This window comes from Choristoneura fumiferana, chromosome 9 (genome assembly GCF_025370935.1).
Source record: "Choristoneura fumiferana chromosome 9, NRCan_CFum_1, whole genome shotgun sequence".
Classification (NCBI taxonomy): Eukaryota; Metazoa; Arthropoda; class Insecta; order Lepidoptera; family Tortricidae; genus Choristoneura; species Choristoneura fumiferana.
In genome coordinates, this window is record NC_133480.1 from 16,055,379 (window position 1) to 16,076,254 (window position 20,876).

The window sequence follows — 20,876 nt, forward strand, 5'->3', positions numbered from 1 at the left end:
GGACATAAACGTCTGGTCAAAGGAAAAAATAAGTACGGGGTACCTCAAGGCAGTATCTTGGGACCCTTACTATTTTTAGTCTATATTAATGACTAATGATATCTCAAGTTGCAGCGAGCATCTAATGATACTGTTCGCTGATGGATAACAGTTTAAAAATGATGATGAAATAAACAATTGTTAATTAATTGCCGAAAAGGAATTTGAAAAAAGAAAGAAAAAACATTTATTCCTGACGTCATTACTTTAGCATTATTATATAATGTAAAGAAATAGTATAACATTTCTTTTTTTTAATTTTGTCGCGACTCACTCTATCGGTAAAGCAGCGCGGTACTGTGGCTGAAGCAGTTTGTATAGTCGGTAAAGCAGACTGTCCCGTCGATAAAACAGTGCTGTCAATACGAAGAGTTTGAGAGGTTATAAAAAGAATGATATGGCGAAAACGTAAATGCCGTAGTTAATTTATTTAGATTATTGTTAAAAGATTTAAGAAGTAATTGACACTGTGAATAATAAACGTTAAATGTCGTTTCTTTGTTTACAGGTAGGTTTTCCTTACTTTCAGAGCCCAAAAGGTGTTGTTTTGTTATAGAATATAAGTAACTCATTTAAATAAATCTTTGTTTACAGAGCAACACATCGTTTAATTCACTGTCAATAGAAATCAACATTATAAAACGACATTTTTGTTTATTGGTGTGAATCAGAAATGGAGAAACTACGTTTCGAATTTACGGTGTTACCGGGAAGTGATGGCAAATCTAATATACTGGCCATAACCTCGATAACAACGAGCGAGGAGAAGGTGTATGCTATACCAGAAACACTACAAGCAGCTAGTCATCACAAAGATATATTGAAAACACCGGCCTACAGTAAAGTTAAAAACAGTTTAGCAAAAAGATATCAAACACGAAGGGTTTGGATTACACTAACAGAAGAACTGAAAAAAATCTACATGGATGAAGATGGTAATTTGCAATTTGGGGATCAGTTTTTAGAAGAAATGAACCCAGAACAACCTACTGCTGCGAGTGCAAAAGGAATGGATTCCTTGGAAAGGTTGTTTGAAAAATTATTGGAAAACACACAGGAACCAAAACAACAAAACTTGAAATTTATTGCAGATAAGTTTGTAATTGAAAAGTTTACAAGCAAGAACCCAAACGCAAAACAATGGATTGATATTTTTGAAAAAGAGTGCATCCGCTTTAATGTCACAACAGACGAGGAAAAAATTGAATTACTCCGACTGTTTATGGACAAAAGTTGTGTAGATTGGTACAGTTCCATGATTATCAAATTGACTATTAACTCGGAGTGGTCAATATGGAAGAGCAAATTTTGTGAGTCATTCGCAAATAAAGGATGGAGCCCGGTAACGTATGCACTGTTGTTCAAATATAAAGATGGTTTATTACTGGATTATGCCATACGGAAAGAAAAACTGCTGTTGGATATGAGAAGATCGATTGATACAGGTACTTTGATAGATCTTATTGCGGCTGGTTTGCCAGAATTCATTCTGAATAGAATTGATCGAGAAACACTTAGAGATGCAGTGGATTTGTTTAACGAGCTAAGCAAGTATGAACATATGGTAAATAAGAAAAATTTACTAGTAAAAAGGAGATTTGGAGATGGAAATTTACCAAGGACGAATGATAAAAATGAAGAAAAAAGTCCATGTAAAATTTGTGAGAAATTGAATAAAGCTGGTCGTTATCACCCGGAAGCTATATGCTGGTTTAGAACAAAAGAAGGGGACAATACAAAGAGAAATTTCATTAAACACGTGAACAACTCTGTGATCGAAACGGAGTTGAATGAATCGGACCAAAAAAACGAGCAGTCACACCATTAATAAAAGTCAAACTACTGGTAAATGATATATTAGATATAAATGGAGTTTATGATTCAGGCTCAAATGTTTCCCTAATTAATTCTAAATTATTGAAAATAAAAGGAAAAGGAAACAATTTGAATGAAGCAGACTTAGTTACGATTAATGGTGTTAAGAAGACAAGTGGTTTGACTAATTTGAAAATAAAGATCTTAGACTTGGAGGAAAATGTGGATGTATATATTATAGAGGAACAAAACTTCAAATATGATTTTTTAATAGGACTTGACTTAATACAAACATTCAGGTTGATACAAAATGAAGACTTGAGAATAACCCAGAAACTACACTTGAAATGTGAAAATACCAACAAAATGGAAAGCATTGCTACCGAAGATAAGATGGAGTATAAAATAAAAATCGCAGATGAGCACAATATTAAAACTTCCGATAAATCCATAATTAATTTCAATGAACACGTTAAAGAAGATGACTTTGAAATGAAAGTAAACCATTTAGATGAACGTCAAAAATCTGAAATTAACAATTTAGTAAGCAAATATGTATCAGTTTTTGCCAGAAACAAATATGATGTAGGCACTGTCAATGGATATGAAGCAAGAATAGACCTATTAGTAGATAAATACTGTAGTAAAGAGACCTTACAGATGCACTATAGAAGATAAAAAAGAGATAGAAGAGCAAATTGCAAAATTATTAGATAATAAGCTAATAGAGGAATCATACAGTCCATTTGGTGCACCGGTTACTCTTGCATATAAAAAAGAAGATAACAGAAAATCCAGACTATGCATAGACTTCAGAGACTTAAATAAAATAATAATACCTCAAGCTCAGCCATTTCCCGTAATTGAAGACTTAATGATGAAGACCCGAAATTGTAGTTATTTTACTACATTAGACATCAACTCTGCATTTTGGTCTATACCTTTGCGAATTGAAGATAGGAATAAAACAGGATTTGTAACCCAGGAGGGACATTTCCAGTGGACTTGTCTACCTTTTGGACTTAAGACTTCGCCTGCAATTTTCCAAAGGATTTTAAGTAATATACTCAGAAAATACAAGCTTACTGATTTCGCCGTCAACTACATAGATGACCTCCTCATATTTTCAAAAACTTTTGCTGAGCATATGAAACATCTTACGCAATTACTTGAAGCCATCAAGACAGAAGGTTTTAGGCTAAAATTTACAAAATGCGCATTTGCCTCAGACTCGGTAAAATATCTAGGTCATATCATACAGAACAATTCAGTTAAACCAATTAAAGATAATTTGATTTCAATAAAGAATTTCCCAGTACCAAAAACGCAAAAAAATATAAGACAATTCCTAGGAAAAATTAACTTTTACCACGAATATATACCTAAGAGTGCAATAATATTGGACCCATTGCATAACTTACTACGGAAAAACCAAAAATTCGTTTGGTCAGAAGAATGTCAAAAAGCATTTGATACCATAAAGAACTTGCTATGTACTCAACCAGTACTAGAGATTTTCGACCAAGAATTACCTATAAATATTTACACTGATGCTTCATTGAAAGGTGTTGGAGCAATTTTAAAACAAGTACAGCCCGATGGAAAGGAAAAACCAGTAGCATACTTTTCAAAAAAACTTAATGAAGCACAAAAGAAAAAAAAAGCAATATATTTGGAATGCCTAGCCATTAAAGAAGCGGTCAAGTATTGGCAATACTGGTTAATAGGCAAAACATTCACGGTTTATTCAGATCATAAACCGCTAGAAAATATGAATTTGAAATCAAGAACTGACGAAGAACTAGGGGACTTGATATATTATCTATCACAATATGAATTTAAAATTATATACGCACCAGGAAGACAGAATTTAGAAGCAGACTGCCTTAGCAGGAATCCCGTATTAGAGCCAAATGAAAACACAGATGAGCAACTCAAAGTCGTGAACTTTATAAAACTGGACGATATTCTAACGGATCAGAAGAAAAATGAAGAAATACAAAAAAATAAAAACAAGCTAATAGAAAAAGACAAGATCTACTTCAAAAAGGTTAAAAAAAAAGACAAAATAGTTATATCGGAAGAATTCAGCATAAAGATTTTAAAAACAATGCATAAAGACTTAGGTCATATCGGGATGGGACAGATGCAGAAGACAATGAGCCCGTTTTTTACAACTAGAAACTTGGCAAAAAACATAAGAACAGTTTGCAGGTCTTGTGAAATATGCATTAAGAACAAATCAAGGGGACACGAAAAATTTGGCTTTATGTCACATCTAGGTCCTGCCACGAAGCCATTTGAAATAATGTCTATAGACACAATTGGAGGTTTCGGAGGTTCAAGATCTACAAAGAAATATCTGCATCTTTTGGTAGATCACTTTACTAGGTATGCATTCATCTTAACATCGAAAACTCAGAGTGCTAATGATTTTGTAAAACTGGTCATGAGCATACCGGACGTAGAGGACATTGGTATGATTTTAACCGACCAATACCCAGGAATAAATTCCATAGAATTTAAGACATTCTTAAAGAACAAACAGATAACCATGGTATTTACAGCAGTGAATGCTTCATTCTCAAACGGCCTTAATGAAAGGTTGAACCAAACATTGGTCAATAAAATTAGATGTAGGATAAATGAAGACGTAAAAAAAAAGGCTTGGACAACCATAGCTCATGAGTGTGTTAAGAAATATAATGAAACTTGCCACTCAGTTACCGGTTTTCCACCTACCTATCTTTTACATGGTACAGATGTCACAATTTTACCCGCGGAATTAACACAAAAAAAGTCACACAGTGATTGGATCAGAGACAGGGAAATTGCCCTTGAAAACACCAGAAAATCCCATGATTATAACAAAATAATGTTCGATAAAAACCGAAAATACTATGAATTTAACGTAGGGGACATGGTATATGTGGAAAATGGCAATAAGTTAAACAGGAGGAAGTTGGATGAACTAAGAATTGGACCATATAGGATTTTAAAAAAGAATCTAATTCAATATACAAGATAGATACAGGCCATAAAAAAATGGAATCAAATCTTTTCCATATCACAAAATTGATACCAGTCTTACAATAGAATATCAAGAAGACGAAGTATAGAGTTATGAGTGTAATTGAAGGAAATTTTGCTAAAAAAAATTTCTTCCCTTGTGGGGGAGATGTAAAGAAATAGTATTAACATTTCTTTTTTTTAATTTTGTCGCGACTCACTCTATCGGTAAAGCAGCGCGGTACTGTGGCTGAAGCAGTTTGTATAGTCGGTAAAGCAGACTGTCCCGTCGATAAAACAGTGCTGTCAATACGAAGAGTTTGAGAGGTTATAAAAGAATGATATGGCGAAAACGTAAATGCCGTAGTTAATTTATTTAGATTATTGTTAAAAGATTTAAGAAGTAATTGACACTGTGAATAATAAACGTTAAATGTCGTTTCTTTGTTTACAGGTAGGTTTTCCTTACTTTCAGAGCCCAAAAGGTGTTGTTTTGTTATAGAATATAAGTAACTCATTTAAATAAATCTTTGTTTACAGAGCAACACATCGTTTAATTCACTGTCAATAGAAAATCAACATTATATTATATATAAAAAAAATATGCATCACGGTCACGAAATGGTCCCAAATTAGCATAATGCCGCGCGTGTGAACGGCGCTGGTCTTCCTTTGGGACCATTTCATAATCGAACCTTATATTTTCAAGTATGACGTTACCTTTTCCCTGGTGGACTGGTACCGCAGATGCAGCGCGGTGGGGTCCCAGTCTATGGCCAGCATGGCGCCGCGCCGGCCGCGCCCCAGCGCCCGCAGCACGCTGAAGTCCAGCCGCGTGAGCGTGCCCGGGGACTCCTGGACACAAACGTGGAGGTCGTCCAATTTGATTCCTAGGCCATCATGGAACCGTGTCGTAATGATATTTTACGTCATTCGATAAACATTGTTATAGACAAATAATATTATTTACTATGACAGGGTTCCATGGTGCCGTAGGAATCAAATTGGTTGACTATACAGTCAAGGTCATAAATACATGTAAATTACCAAGACGTGAAAAATATAAATATGTCGCATGGAAGTGTCAAAACAGATATCTGAACAAATCTTTAAGGGATATGACAATTTGCCTAGAAAAATTTACATCTGGTGACCAGCCTGCTCGTTTGCCCCATATAGGATTATTAAGTTTCAATTTCGCGTGCAAGTCGTAAGAGTAGGTAACGATTTATACCTAAACTTGACTTTTGTTCGATAGAGTCCTATCTGTACGGTAGTACTATTACTTATTCTGTGGTCCTGTGCGAGAATATGTAAATGAAGCGTTTCTATTGGTTCATGAAAAACACATTCCTCGCACATCTGGTGGAAACACAGCCTATACTTCGTTTTTTTTTGCATTTGAAAAAGGGTAAACAAACTTTTTTTTTATTCCACTGGATGGCAAACGAGCAACTGGGTCTCCTGATGGTAAGAGATCACCACCGCCCATAGACACCAGCAACACCAGGGGGATTGCAGATGCGTTGCCAACCTAGAGGCCTAAGATTGGATACCTCAAGTGCCAGTAATTTCACCGGCTGTCTTACTCTCCACGCCGTAACGCAACAGTGCAAACACTGCTGCTTCACGGCAGGATTAGCGAGCAAGGTGGTGGTAGCAATCCGGGCGGACCTTGCACAAGGTCCTACCATCTTGAGTCTTTTTATTGAAACACGTTTAAAAAAATAACAGTAACTATTACCAAATTAATAATAATATAAATAATTGTATGTCCTTTTTAATTTACAAGATTTCATATTTCTAAGACTATAATTTGATTCGTTCTCTGTATTCTGTTTGGAAAGAGAGACGCTGAAATTTTTAAAATTTCGCTACGATTATTAATTTATTTATTAAAAAAAATTAAGATGTGCTTATTCTAAAAGGGCATAACTCCAAAACTACCACACAATAGATCCATTACTTTTGCCTATTCTCTATTTAAAAAAAAACACGTCAATCTGACGTAGACGTTGTCAAATTATGACAGCTCCTTTATCTGGTGAAAAGGCAAAGGAAACATATTTATTCTGTGGTAGTAATGGCAAAATCAGATATATTTTTTATTTTTTTTTGTATTTTTTAAATATGGATAAAATTAAATTATAATAAATATTTTCCCACGTTCAGGAGGCAAAACTGTTTCGATTCCTGTAGTAATTTGCAGGTGTTAAAAAAAAAAATCTTGTCAATTGTTTCATATTTGCTGTGACTTAATTGTCAAGTGTTTTTCAATAAAAAGTCACGTCAAGATCGCTTACCTTCTTTCTAATGCTAAAAAAACAAGTATAAGGGGGTTGTAAGGGTCTAAAGCTGACCTGTGTGTCGCCGGCGCGCGCATGCGTCTGCCGCAGCTTGGCGCGCGCGATGGGCGAGCTGGAGTCGGGCGTGCTCTCGTCGATGGGCGGCTGTTGCGGGCAACGCAGCGGACACTCGCCCTCGCCTGACACACATACTACAAGTTAACATTAGCTACAGTAAGGAGAACAATTGACAGTTGGGAAATAAAACAGTGAGATCTATAAGTTAGCTATACCGACGGGCTCGCCAGTAGCCTCTCGCCCATAGGACTGTGTATTCGTCCTTTTGGGAATATATAACTTTTAATAGTATTCTGTGTTTGGACTTATCTCTCGTTGACTGTCCCAAATTAATAAAACTCAAAGAATACTACAATGGCAAATGAAGTATTTGGGAATTATGTTTCTGTGAAAAGGCAGCCTAGTAGGATTATTAAGATGGTAGGATTAGTACGACAGCAGGATTAGTAGACTAATAGGATTAGCAGGATACTAGGATTTATATGGTAGTAGGATTAGTATAATGTTATTAGATTAGGATATATAAGTAGGAAAGTAGATTTTTTATGATACTATGATTAGTAAAGTAGTAAGATTAGCAGTACGGTAATAGGATTAGTAGGTTAGTAGAATTATTAAGATATTAGGATTAACAGGATGAGTAGAATATTAGGATTAATATGATAGAAGGATTAAATGGCTGCTGAAGATGACATCGGATCGTAAGTCACCTCGCCTTTGCCAGCACCGGCAAACCGGAGCAAAACTTTGATGGTGGCGCCCCCTCCCTTCAGTGTTTGAGAAAAACTGTTAAAACTGCCAATAAGTAGCATTTTTCTTCTTTCCTTCTTCATTTCTTTCTTGTCTCAAGGATTTGGCGCTCCCATGAAACTGCCGCCCGGGGCAAGTGCCCCGGTTTGCCCTCCCCTTGGATCCGGGGAGGTTGCCTGCTATCAGCGATAAGATCACTCGCCGCCAGCGACCAGCCGCAACACTCACCGCTAGTGCAGAGCGGCGCGTCGTCGCTGGGCAGCGCGCAGCCGCGGCACAGCGCCGGCCACGGACACAGCGCGCACCACGCGCCGCTGCCAGCGACCAGCCGCAACGTGAACGGGAACTCGTAGCCGAGGCTGTCATCACTGCAACAAAATCATAACTCGATATCGCTAAGAAAGAAAAGCACAAACAACTAAACTGAACACTTTCGATCTACATAACGTACTAGCTCGTCTTCAATTGAGAATATGCGTGAGCACTTGTTTAAAAAAGACAAAATCACAATAATTTATTGTATAGGTACTAATGTAGGCTAAAGATACCTAAAACTATTGTGGATTTCTTTGTTGTCTGAATAAATAATCCATACTAGTATGATAAGTTTGCTTTTGTACTTCTTATTATCCTGTGTTCTGTCATTTTCATGTTTTTTTTTATATACAATAAAATAAATACGACAGTGTATGTGTTTGTATGTTTGTCCGTCTTTCACGTCGAAACGGAGCGACGGATCGACGTGATTTTTGGAATAGAGATAGTTTATGGGCCAGAGAGCCCACGCAGCGGGCCCACACCTGCCCGTACATGCCCGCCCCCAGTACAGTCCCGTGTTACCGACCAGTCGGTGGCGTGGTTGCAGGCGTCACTGGGCGGCGGTCGCGCGCTCAGCAGACGCGCCACCTGGCCCCACACCTGCCCGTAGACGGCGCGGCCCGGCATGCCCGCCCTCACGCCCACCAGCAGCGGCACGCCGAACAGCGTCGGCCGCAGACGCTGCGCCGGCAGGAAATACGCGTCCGTACGGACCTGCTTCCTGGAGACGACAAACAACTGTATTACATCATCACCATCATCATATCAGCTGTAAGACATCGACTGAGTGGCCCACAGATATAGATTACACTAGATAAAATATCTACACATGACAGTAATAAAATGACAATAATAGCACTGCCTTTCTGAGCTCTGATTATAGCTATTTGAAATTCAGTCTAATTCGAAAATAAGGTACTACGTAATTTAGTCCTAATGGAACCTGCCTATTTATTTTTTGAAAACAATGCTTTTTACATTCGCCATTTTGAACAAAATTTAATTAAAACACCGTTAAAACTTACCTATGCACAGCAACCAAGTACTGTATGTTTCCAAGCAGCAACGGGTTATCCTTCATCTCGTTCATATTGTTCATATTAGAGGGGGACGAGCTGAATCTCACTTTTCCGAGTCTTGGGCTCGTCGGTTTGAGGTTCAGCGACCTGACGGAGAGAGTCGGCGAGTTGTTGCCGTTCTTGTCCATCCTTTTGTAATCGGAGATCTTCGGCAGAGTTCGGTAGCTTTCGTTGTCGGTGTAATTCTTGTAGAAGGTATTAGGCGGGCTTTGGGACATGAGTATTTCCGATTTTGAGCGCTGGAAACGCGAGAAGGTTAGTTTGTTTCGTTGACTTGTTATGTATACGGTTTGGCTAAATGTTAGCCTACCATAAAAGACTATGTGTAACTATTCTAAAACTCATGTTATGTTGTATACAACGAAGAGCACGAGTGGCTGCGACTTGATTTGTCGCTTTGGTGCCTTTTTAAAACAGCTACATTTTTAATTATAAACTTAACTTTAAGCCTACTCTATGAAAGCTGTAACTGGAATCCATTAAGCGAAATCATCATTTCAAGTACAGTCACGATTTTAAATTCGGGACTTACTCAGTATCTGTCATCTTGTATGACAGTTAAAAAAGATTCTTTTACAAAATGGATGACAAATTATAGATCCATGACATGACCGTATGAGTCATTAGATGTTTAAAATAAAGTGTATAAAATATTTAGTACGGATAATTTTCTCAGAAAACACAAACCATCTTGGTATAAGTAGATTTAGAAAAATATTGACAATATAAGTAGAAGGCAGAATGTACACACAAAAAAGATATTTAAATAGCTACAACACACATCAAAGACATAAGAAACTACCCTACAAACGGCGGGCGTATTGTCCAACGCAAACGCAGCGCACGCGCAGCCCGTCGCCGCCATTTCTGGTCAATCGACGTTCGTGGTAAAAAGAGATGACCAATGCGACTGTGATTGCGAGACCGATAGACAATATGACCTCCGTTGTGTAACAACTTAGTCTCCACTATTAATTCACACTGATGCAACAATGGGAACTAATAATGATGATTCAATGAGTTTTGTGAATGAGTATTTTTTTTTTCTAAAAGACGAAGAAAAGTTGCAACGAAATATTGTACACTACGGGCGAGTGTGCAGCGAGTTTACTAAGGTCATTTAAAAATACGCTGTTTATATTACACTACACCGTGTTTTTCTTGACAGACGGTTCTTTCATTGATAGCAACTATGTACTTACGGTCAACGGCATAAATATAATTACCAAGACGTCAAAAATATCTAAAAGGAAAGAAAGAGAGCTTTATTTTGGCTCATTAAGTACCACCACCTTACAGTAATGAGACTAAAACTGGCACTAAAGCTAAGTAACATGGTGACACGACAGCTGGATACCAAAGAGGGCTTCCACTCAGCATGCGTTGCCACACATTATGTGCAGTAATGGTGATTTTCGACCGGCGAGGCGAGAAGAGACGAGGCGACACGAGAATTGAAATTTGTATGCATTCTCGCGCGCCCGCCGCGAGCCGCCATACAAATTTCAATTCTCGTCTCGCCTCGCCGGTGGAAAATCACCTTACTGCTGGTTTTCTATGGAGCCCAAATCAAATCTATATACACCTTTATGCCACTGAAGATAAGGTCGATGTATACATATTATGACGCCATGGCTGTATACATATTATGCTCTTGACTGTACCTGATAAATTGATAATGATAATAATTTATTTGGCCATATTGTTTTTTTTTTTATAATATAACTTCACAGTCGTTATTAAAGGTCAAATTGTAAAATTCACAAACTTAACGAGTGACATGTGACATCATATAAGACACATTTTTAACCCTCTTTTGCCAAATATAAGATAATTAACAACACTTTCTTTCTAATTAGTATAGAGACTGGTAAATTTTTTAAGCAATATTTATTTTATCTACTTACACCTTAGTGTACACGGTGCATTAGTTTTTAAGTAACCTAGCGCAGTGTTTCCCAAACATTGTTCTGCCATGGCCCGGTAATTTTCACACTGTCTTTTCGTGACCCACTTAATACTTTTACGATTTATTTTTACCAATATTTACGATGCGTCGATCGATAGTAGCTATTATTTTTAAAACAAGGCGGGAATGTTGCAACCCAGTATTTTATTTTGATGGCCCGGTACCGGGTCGCGACCCGGTAAATGGATAACGCTGACTTAAAAAATAACAAATATATTTATTTCGTTATCACAGGTGGATTATATGATATAGATGACATTTGATTTAAAAATAGTACAGCTATGATTTGCCGGTTGGCGTACACAGTTACTTATTTCGTTTTTGTAAGTTGTTTGTTTCGTTTTCGTTTTTTTTTTGTTTTTTTTTTGTTGATGTCCTAGCGTTTACTATTTCGTTGCAATATTCAATCGCCACTTTTTCGTTACGCATCCTTTAGAAATACTAAAATGTGAACGAAATGAAGGTGATAGTCTACTGATGGATGACACTACGGGCTCTAACTTGCATTGTTGTATAGTTCAGGGAAAAACATTGAAAATAGTAAAATATGTTTCTATAATCTTTGAATACCTATTCGTAAAAAAATCTGTTACTAATGTGTGACGAAAAAATGCCAAACAAAATAATACCCGGAACCCGAATACAAAAAAAAACAATTCTTTTAATTTCAACAAGCAACTTTGTAATATTTGTACTTAATTGGTTTCTTTAAAACTGCCACAACTTGGAATTTTGTACGTAGATATTTTGACTTTCAAGTTCTAGTTAAGTTTTGTCACGAAAAGAAAAATATAGTTTTTTTTTTTTACATAAAGCTCACCAGTCCCCAAAGTATTATTATGTATGACATTTTCCATATGTATTTACCTTCTCATCGTACATAGTTTAACACGCAATCTGTCACGACATACAAGTATAAAAAGACACAAGTATACAAAAAACATTCATTATATACAAATTGTATACATTTACAGGTTAGAGTTGTTTGTTTTAGTCGTGTGTTAGGCCCTCACCAAAAAATTTAATCATTTGCAAAGCTTTTTTTTTTAATTTCGAAGGAAATATTTACACAAAAACTGTTACTTGGGTGCGATGTGACGATTTATTAAAATTGGTCGGATGGTCAAAATAAAATGTAATTTACATCCTCATGACAGGGCATGAGGGGAGTTAGTCAGTTTATATTCTATAGTAAGAACAAACATTACCCAAAAAAACTGTACTTTCTACGAGTAGTCTCACTGCCTCTTTTATAAATAACTAGCTGTTGCAAAAAAAAAAACACTTAATCAAAACGTTCATTCTGTCAGTAGGCCACAAAGGGCTTTTTTACGTATCATTTTTTTATACCAGGCGCCTGTACCACAAAAGTTACAAGTGCTACAATTCTTTCTTTTTCTTTTCTTTAAATACGCAAACGGTGCGGAATCACCGTGACGTCTAGTAAACGTCAGGACTTTACCGCATGCTCTCTACCAAAAGTCTTGACGTTTACGGCACGTCACTGCGATTCCACACCGTCTGCGTATTTTGAGCAGCGCTGTGGTGACTCCTTATTGTTACAATTTTGTAGAATTGTAGCACTTGTAACTTTTGTGGTACAAGGGCCTGGTACCAGCGCTTTTTCAAAGACCATCATTGCCAAAAAGAATGCGCCGCAAGAAACTTGCACGCAACTTTGACCGTGTTCCGCAGGAACTTTTCATTTTACTTTCCGATTTCTAAAATCGGTTCAGCAGTTTGAGATTACCATTAACATATTATGCTTATTAGCACAGATTAGTTACTTAAAACCATAATATTATTAAGACTAACTGGACGTTTGGAAATATTTCCGATCCTCATTGGCGATCCCTTACTTTAAATATCATGTTAATAATGACTGTCTTGAAGAACATATTCGTCGGTTTTCTTGTCGGATTAGGTTTTTCCAAACTGGTGGTAGATTTTTTGACATTCCTAAGTACTTGTTATAGCCTAAATTGAATAAAGATATTTTGAATTTGAATGTAAATTAAATTAGACTTAATTTTTTCCATCTAATATTACCAGTTGTTACATATAAAAAAAAATGCTTTGTATTATTAATAACATGGCAGACCAAAGTAGCAGAGTAAACAAAAGCAAAGTGGTAGAGTAAATGTTCACCGCCACATCACACCCTCTTGTTCGTGTAGTCTGTATGTGTTGTGTGTGTGTGTGTGTGTGTGTGTGTGCTAACCTTGAAGCAGAAGAGTGCTGGCATGCAGAGTGAGGAAGTGTTAGCGGGGCGCGCACTCACCTCCGCCCGCGCCGCCTCCTCCGCCGGCTCCGCGCACTGCCATTCTGCAATTATTCGGTGCACGTGTACTTGATAGTTCAAGGGCTTTCATATGTTAAGAAAAGCCGGCCGTGTTCTCTATCGTTTGCCCAAATTTCATATGCTATAAAGTAATTTATTTCTGAAACAGTATTTGCTTCAATTGATATTAAATTAACCTAACATAACCTACTGCATTCTATAAGATGACATTTAAAAAATCCTGAAAACAGCATGGTTCTATACATATAATTTTATGGCAAACGTATGGCAAGTGAAATTTGGGCAATTAAAGGTATACGGTCCATGGGCGACGGTAATCGCTTACCATCAGGCGATCCGTTTGCTCGTTTTCCACCTATACCATAAAAAAGGAAAAAAATAAACATTCGTGATTTGAGACTTTGACGCAAATTAAACCTTGAAGTTTCAGTAGTTGACCACACATTACGTCGAGGTAAAATAAACAATTATAAAGGAATTCAGACGTTTCTTTATTAATAGGTAAATAATGTTATTGTGATTGTGACAAACATTTAATAATGTAATAATTTAATAATGGGTAATTTATGACTGGGTTTTGGAGTCTTTTTGTATTTGTTTCTTTTACGGGTATCCCGTGATCCCGTGAAACCATATGGAAAAATTTCTCGGAAAATTTGTAATTTGATTGCTTAGTAGCGACATCTCTTGTCTGGGTGAGCGGTTAGTTCCGAAAGAATGTGACGTCTCTCGATGAGAGCGAAACATATATGTCGCTAGTGCTGCTGCTTAAGTGGCGTAGTAGAAATAAGCAACCTATGTATGCAGAGGAAAAATTCGTGTCTAGATTCCTGTGCAGTGGTGATGTAGGGGTTATAGCACGCAGCACGGATTGCTGAGGACCTGGGTTCGATTCCCAGCGCTGGTCTCTTTTTCTGTTTTTTCTGTACATCCATGTCTCAGTTTGTATTTTCGGAATGGGTAATTTATTTTAATTTCTTTGTTTTTTCATTTAGATGAGCCATGAAGGAATTACTTTAAAACTGTTACAATTTCTGAAACGTTACCATGGCAACGAGCTACACTAAAAAGTTCACCATTCATCATCATCATTTCAGCCGCAGGACGTCCACTGTTGGACATAGGCCTCCCCCATAGACCTCCAGTTGCTTCCGTTGGCATCGGCCTGCATCCACCGTGAACCCGCGGCTTTAACCAAGTCATCCGTCCATCTCGTTAGTGGACGTCCTACGCTACGCTTGCTGATCCGCGGTCTCCATTCGAGAACTTTTCGGCCCCAACGGCCATCTGTTCTCCGTGCTATATGGCCTGCCCATTGCCACTTCAACGAGCTAATTCGCTTGGCTATGTCGGTGACCCTTGTTCTTCTACGTAGCTCCTCATTTCTGATTCGATCCCGTAGAGAAACCCCAATCATAGCTCTCTGAGCAACTCTGAGCCTATTTATAAGGCCTATATGAAGCACCACGTCTCAGATCCATGTCATCACTGGCAACACACATTGGTTTAAAAACTTTCGTCTTAAGGCACTGAGGAATTTTGGACGAAAAGACATTGCGGAGTTTCCCAAACGCTGCCCATCCGAGTTGGATTCGACGATTAACCTAAAAAGTTGATTGGTCCCACAGATATAGATTACACTAGATTGCGCAAATGCATCTACTTCGCGTGTCCGAACCCCGACCAAACGTCGGGGTTGGCTCCATACAAAGACTGACTAATCATGACTAGTGACTGACTCGAGCCCCACGGCGCGGGCAGGCGGCGAATTTGAATCGATTTTGCGCGGACATCGGGGAATTCACATCGCTAATTCGCTCTTGAGACGTAGATGTAAAAAAGTGACACGGTTGGTTTTCTTTCATACAGATTGAGTTGTTTCCGTTATCTAGTGTAATCTATATCTGTGATTGATCCAAATATACAGAGCAGAGTACCTGTGTCGTGGTCGCAAGCCGTGCACTCGTGGCCGTCGTCTGTCGCCAGCGGCGTCTCGTATGCGTACAGTTCAAGCGCGGTCGCCGCGTATATCTTGGCCGCGTCGTCCATCACGCGGCCGATCGTTGCGCCGTTCAGCTCCACTATTAACATCCTGTATAAAAAACAGTCACATATAAGAGGAAACTTTGTCTAGAATTTTTAGACAAAGTTAAAAAAACCAGAAAAGAAATCTTAAAGCCGGGGATCGAACCCGGATTTTAATTTGTGACGGGTGCTTTTCCTTACACGAACCACAGCATTTACCGTTGTTCACACTGATCGGTGTTTAGTGCATTAATAGTGGTGCAATTTTTTTTCTTAACATTTCAGAAACAGTTACCGAGTTTTTTCAGCATGATGCTTTAATTTTAAAATTATTTAAAACCGGTAGTGTTAAATAAAAAACTGTTCGAAACAAAAAACAACACCATCGGTTCTTTTTTTATATTAATTAAGATTAATTACAATCGGCAACGCGATCAATACGACCCACTAAATTCAAAACGGCAAAAACAAAAAGAAAAAGTCACGTGTATTGTAAACTTACGATTCTGGGGCAAGTCCACAGAGTTCCGATAGCCGTTTCTTGAGCTCCAAATAGGTGGCCTCGGAGTTGATTAGTATTCCGTATTTGATTGGCACCGACCCGTCGAGGCGAATCACTGAAAAATAAAAGCCAAATATCATTCTGGCGCTCGGCTCTAAGGCTGTGGATGAGCTTTAGATAAATAGTTCGCTATTGCACTTTGCCTCCTAATATTTAGTTAAAAATGTCGATTTGTTAATTTTTGACGAAATAGTTTTTCTCAAAAAACATTCGGACAATCTAAGAACAGAATAAGACTAAGGGGCTGTTTCACCATACATTGATTAGTGTTGACTGACGTTTAAATTTGATGCTGTCTCCGTCTATTCGAACAAAAAAAAAATGGAGACGGCATCACATTTAACCGTCAGTTAACACTAATCAAAACTGTTAGAGCACTATTATCTTTTGTCAATCAAAAAAAAAAAAAAAGAAAATGGAAAAATGTTTATTATAACACCAGGATAATTACAATAAATCATTTAATACAAAAACAAATATAAAGTGCGTCGAGGTTCCAGTCAAGGACTTTAATTCATGACTCATGAGCTACCATGGAACCTTTTCACAGTAAACGTCATAGTGACATCGCTAATTAACAATGAAAATCGTAATGACTTTTCCTTTGAAAAGGTTTCATGGTACCAAGGCGAAACGTCGCACGAAACTTTCATTAATATTTTTATATGAACTGATGGACTAGTCCGTACCTCAGAAGGAAAAACGGAACCCTTACAGGATCACTTTGTTGATCGTCTGTCCGTCTGTCAAAACCCTTTTTACCAGGAACGCGTGGAGGTATCAAGCTCAAATTCATATCAAATACTCAGGTCTACTGTGCCTTGGAGCTGTGAAAAAATCAAACTTCTAAGCCAACGCAATCAAAAGATACAGCCGTTTATGTTGCAAATTTTCGACACTCGCAAGGGAATCAAAACCTACAGGGTACTTCCCGTGAACTCAGAATCTTGAAATTTGAAGCAACGTCTTATAGCACAGATAAAGGAAAAATTGCGAAAAGCATAAACTTTTAGTTACATCATATAATAAAAATATTTGTACGGAACCCTCGTTGCGCGAGTCCGGCTTGCACTTGGCCGGTTTTTATTTTAAGGTATGTGGCATAATGAACTGTAATGTTCGTCTGTTCGTCTGTTGACAGTCGTACCAACAAGTTGTGCGCGCAGCGTGTTGTCGACGGGCAGCGGCAGACTGAGCATGTTGAACGCGTCGAAGCGCGTGGACTCGGCGGCGCACGCGTCGCAGCGCACGCGCGACTTCAGCTGCCCGTAGAACAGGTCCGACACCACCGACGCGTTGCGCGCCGAGTGCGCGGCCCACGCCTCCGCCGCCACCTCCTGTATAGACAGTGGACAGTGAACAGTGGACAGTGGACATAACTCATACCTCATGTGTCGCTGGACTGAGTTAGTAAACAGACCTACTGACTCCGCCACGGCGTACACGTCTAAAGTCTAACCCCCTTATTCATAAACGACAATCAAACCTATTTTAGTTAAAATGCGCTAAAATTCGTTTGTCCTTTATCTGTCACTTCGACATTTGTATTTGTTAGAAAGGGACAAAGCATTTGTTAGTTAACATAGGCTTGTTAAGTTTATGAATAAGGGGTATGTCTATTTGCATTTCGATGTATAACGACTGTTCCGTTTTCGCTAAGGTAATTTGCTTTAATGACATAGCAACATTTAGAAATGTCAGTGAACTGTCAAATTTTAGTACCGTGGAATCTCGCCACTCTCTCGTACGAATCGTGTCGTTGAACTGTCGTGTCACTGTCGAAGTTCGTTTAGTTTAAAAAAGTTATCTAGTGCCTTGTGGAATCAAGAGGATACTGCAGCTGCTTCACGTATAGTCGGGTAGCAGGTAACCCGGGACTGGAAGGTAAGACTGGCCAGCTCGAAGAAGTCCAGTGGCCCTGTACCTGACTGCTGCGAAGTTCCTACACAGCGCTAAGCAGGGTGAGTGTCCTTTTGAATCACACAAGGCTTTCTTTCGTTCGTAGAGATACAGTCCGCTTTTAAAACCTCTCACAAAAACTTGAGCTAAGAGATCGAATTTATTAAACACCTCAGATCTCCTACAACGACCAAAGATTTGATTTGAGATGGTCTCAAAGAAGGATCAATGCCGTTGGCAAGACCGGCAGTTTACCGACCGGCAGAAATAGTCCTAAATCAGCATTTAGGACTATTTCGTGACATGCGCATTTTTTGTTCTTGTTTTTACCACGTTGTCACGAACGGTTTATTTGTCTCTCTCTTTTAGATTTATTTCTTTGTTGTAGATACTTCGCAACACGTGTAAATGGAATTATACACGTATTTACAGGAGACGCAGTCGCCGGGGAAATCTATGATTTACCGAACATCACTCACCGATTCTCTCTCTCGATTTGCGAGTTCTGTATTTGGTTTGCGCATCCATGATCACTGATAAGATTGTACGATTAAGAATAAAAAGAAGCATTACGCCGATTTGAGGATTGATTGCGCGCTGGCGGGGCCCCTACGGCAGTCACCTGGTCGGGGCGGCCGCCGGAGTCCCTCGTGGGCTCGGGCTGCGCGTGCGCGCGGTTGAGGTCCTCGTGCAGCGCGTCCAGCAGCCACGCCAGCAGCTCCTGCGCGTCGTGCTGCCCGCCGCCGGCCAGCGCGCGCGCATGCCGCGTGACGCACCACCGCACGCGCAGCGGCGCCATTGATTGCGCGCTGGCGGGGCCCCTACGGCAGTCACCTGGTCGGGGCGGCCGCCGGAGTCCCTCGTGGGCTCGGGCTGCGCGTGCGCGCGGTTGAGGTCCTCGTGCAGCGCGTCCAGCAGCCACGCCAGCAGCTCCTGCGCGTCGTGCTGCCCGCCGCCGGCCAGCGCGCGCGCATGCCGCGTGACGCACCACCGCACGCGCAGCGGCGCCATTGATTGCGCGCTGGCGGGGCCCCTACGGCAGTCACCTGGTCGGGGCGGCCGCCGGAGTCCCTCGTGGGCTCGGGCTGCGCGTGCGCGCGGTTGAGGTCCTCGTGCAGCGCGTCCAGCAGCCACGCAGCAGCTCCTGCGCGTCGTGCTGCCCGCCGCCGGCCAGCGCGCGCGCATGCCGCGTGACGCACCACCGCACGCGCAGCGGCGCCATTGATTGCGCGCTGGCGGGGCCCTACGGCAGTCACCTGGTCGGGGCGGCCGCCGGAGTCCCTCGTGGGCTCGGGCTGCGCGTGCGCGCGGTTGAGGTCCTCGTGCAGCGCGTCCAGCAGCCACGCCAGCAGCTCCTGCGCGTCGTGCTGCCCGCCGCCGGCCAGCGCGCGCGCATGCCGCGTGACGCACCACCGCACGCGCAGCGGCGCCACCGAACGCGCGCTACACGACCACACCTGCGATCACACACCGAACGACTCGGCTATCATGGAACGAACGTACCATCAGCCAAACAAGTGCTCTAACAATTTTTATACAAGTTCCCACAGATATAGATTACACTAGATAACGCAAATACCTCAATCTGTATGAAAACCAACCGTATCACTTTTTTATATCTACTGTGACGTCTCAAGAGCAAATTACCGATGTCCGCGCAAAATCGATTCAAATGCGCCGCCCGCCCGCGCCGTGGGGCTTGAGTCAGTCACTAGTCATGATTAGTCAATTAGCGGTCAGTCTTTGTATGGGGCCAACCCCGACGTTTGGTCGGGGTTCGGACACGCGAAGTAGATGCATTTTCGTAATCTAGTGTAATCTATATCTGTGCAAGTTCCTATCAAACGAATATGTCGCTAAAGTCGAACTTTCAAGTTGACAGACACGCCTATTGGCATTATTGTTTTATGACATGCAAAAGATTATCAACTCTAAGGTAGTAGACCACATATTTGACTGACGGTACATCGACCGGGGATGTGGTATTGTCTTACGTTTCTGACACTCGCGATCAATGATATTGCATAAACATGAAAATTAAAAAATGTTTATTTGGGTATTTGGGTATTTTTGGGTAAACATAACAAACAATATGGATACAAAATGTCGAAAGAATATGAATTTTTAAATATAATGACCCGGATAACTCACGTCTTAAATCGAGTTTAGCTCGACATGTTTCGGGCTAATCCGTAGCCCTTCGTCTTCGAGCAACGCGACTCAGCGGCTGCTGCAACACGCGCACTGCGCGCCGCCGCTCTGCTCGCGCGACTACCCGACGAAACTGACACCGGCACACAACTACCCGCGTTTTCATCATCATTACAACTGTCAAATGTAGGGTAGCACACAACACTAACAATATCGCTCTGCAAAGGTACGTTCACAACACACCCGATGACGCAGCACGATATTTAACACCGTTTTCCAACTCGGAGGTACCGTCCAACCACTATCCCGGTTGAAATTCGGCCGACGACTAATCTCGATGGCTTCACGCGACTTTCCGCGGATGAAAAATTTCCCTCTCGCAAGTACAGATACCTTATCAAATCTGATATAGTGCGTCGAATCCGAGTTCATTGAGTGCTCGGCCACAGCAGACCCCTTGTCGTCCTGTTTCCTCATACTGCGTATGTGCTCCGATACCCTTGTGGAAACGTTTCGTCCAGTCTCTCCAATATAGCTCTTGCCACAGGCACAGGAATCATATATACCCCGGGGCCACTCAGGGGCTCCTTATCCT

The 20,876-nt window shown here is 40.3% G+C and overlaps 2 protein-coding genes across 2 annotated transcripts in view; one reads left to right on the top strand and one right to left on the bottom strand.

The window, feature by feature from the left end:
• The window catches only part of Usp32 (Ubiquitin specific protease 32), a gene marked incomplete in the record, with an annotated part of 68,592 nt that overhangs the window by 5,603 nt on the left and 42,113 nt on the right, over window positions 1-20,876 (bottom strand). Inside the window, 11 exon segments of the mRNA XM_074092710.1 lie at window positions 5,566-5,718; window positions 7,224-7,360; window positions 8,205-8,344; window positions 8,821-9,015; window positions 9,320-9,612; window positions 13,564-13,667; window positions 15,582-15,736; window positions 16,172-16,286; window positions 17,379-17,568; window positions 18,753-19,151; window positions 19,378-19,587. Of these exon segments, the coding sequence (XP_073948811.1) occupies window positions 5,566-5,718; window positions 7,224-7,360; window positions 8,205-8,344; window positions 8,821-9,015; window positions 9,320-9,612; window positions 13,564-13,667; window positions 15,582-15,736; window positions 16,172-16,286; window positions 17,379-17,568; window positions 18,753-19,151; window positions 19,378-19,587 (2,091 nt within the window).
• Window positions 293-2,433, top strand: LOC141431441 (uncharacterized). The gene is made up of 2 exons (XM_074092621.1): window positions 293-547; window positions 634-2,433. Exon 2 carries the CDS (start codon window positions 713-715, stop codon window positions 1,865-1,867), a length of 1,155 nt encoding a protein of 384 aa, XP_073948722.1. The 5' UTR covers window positions 293-547; window positions 634-712; the 3' UTR covers window positions 1,868-2,433.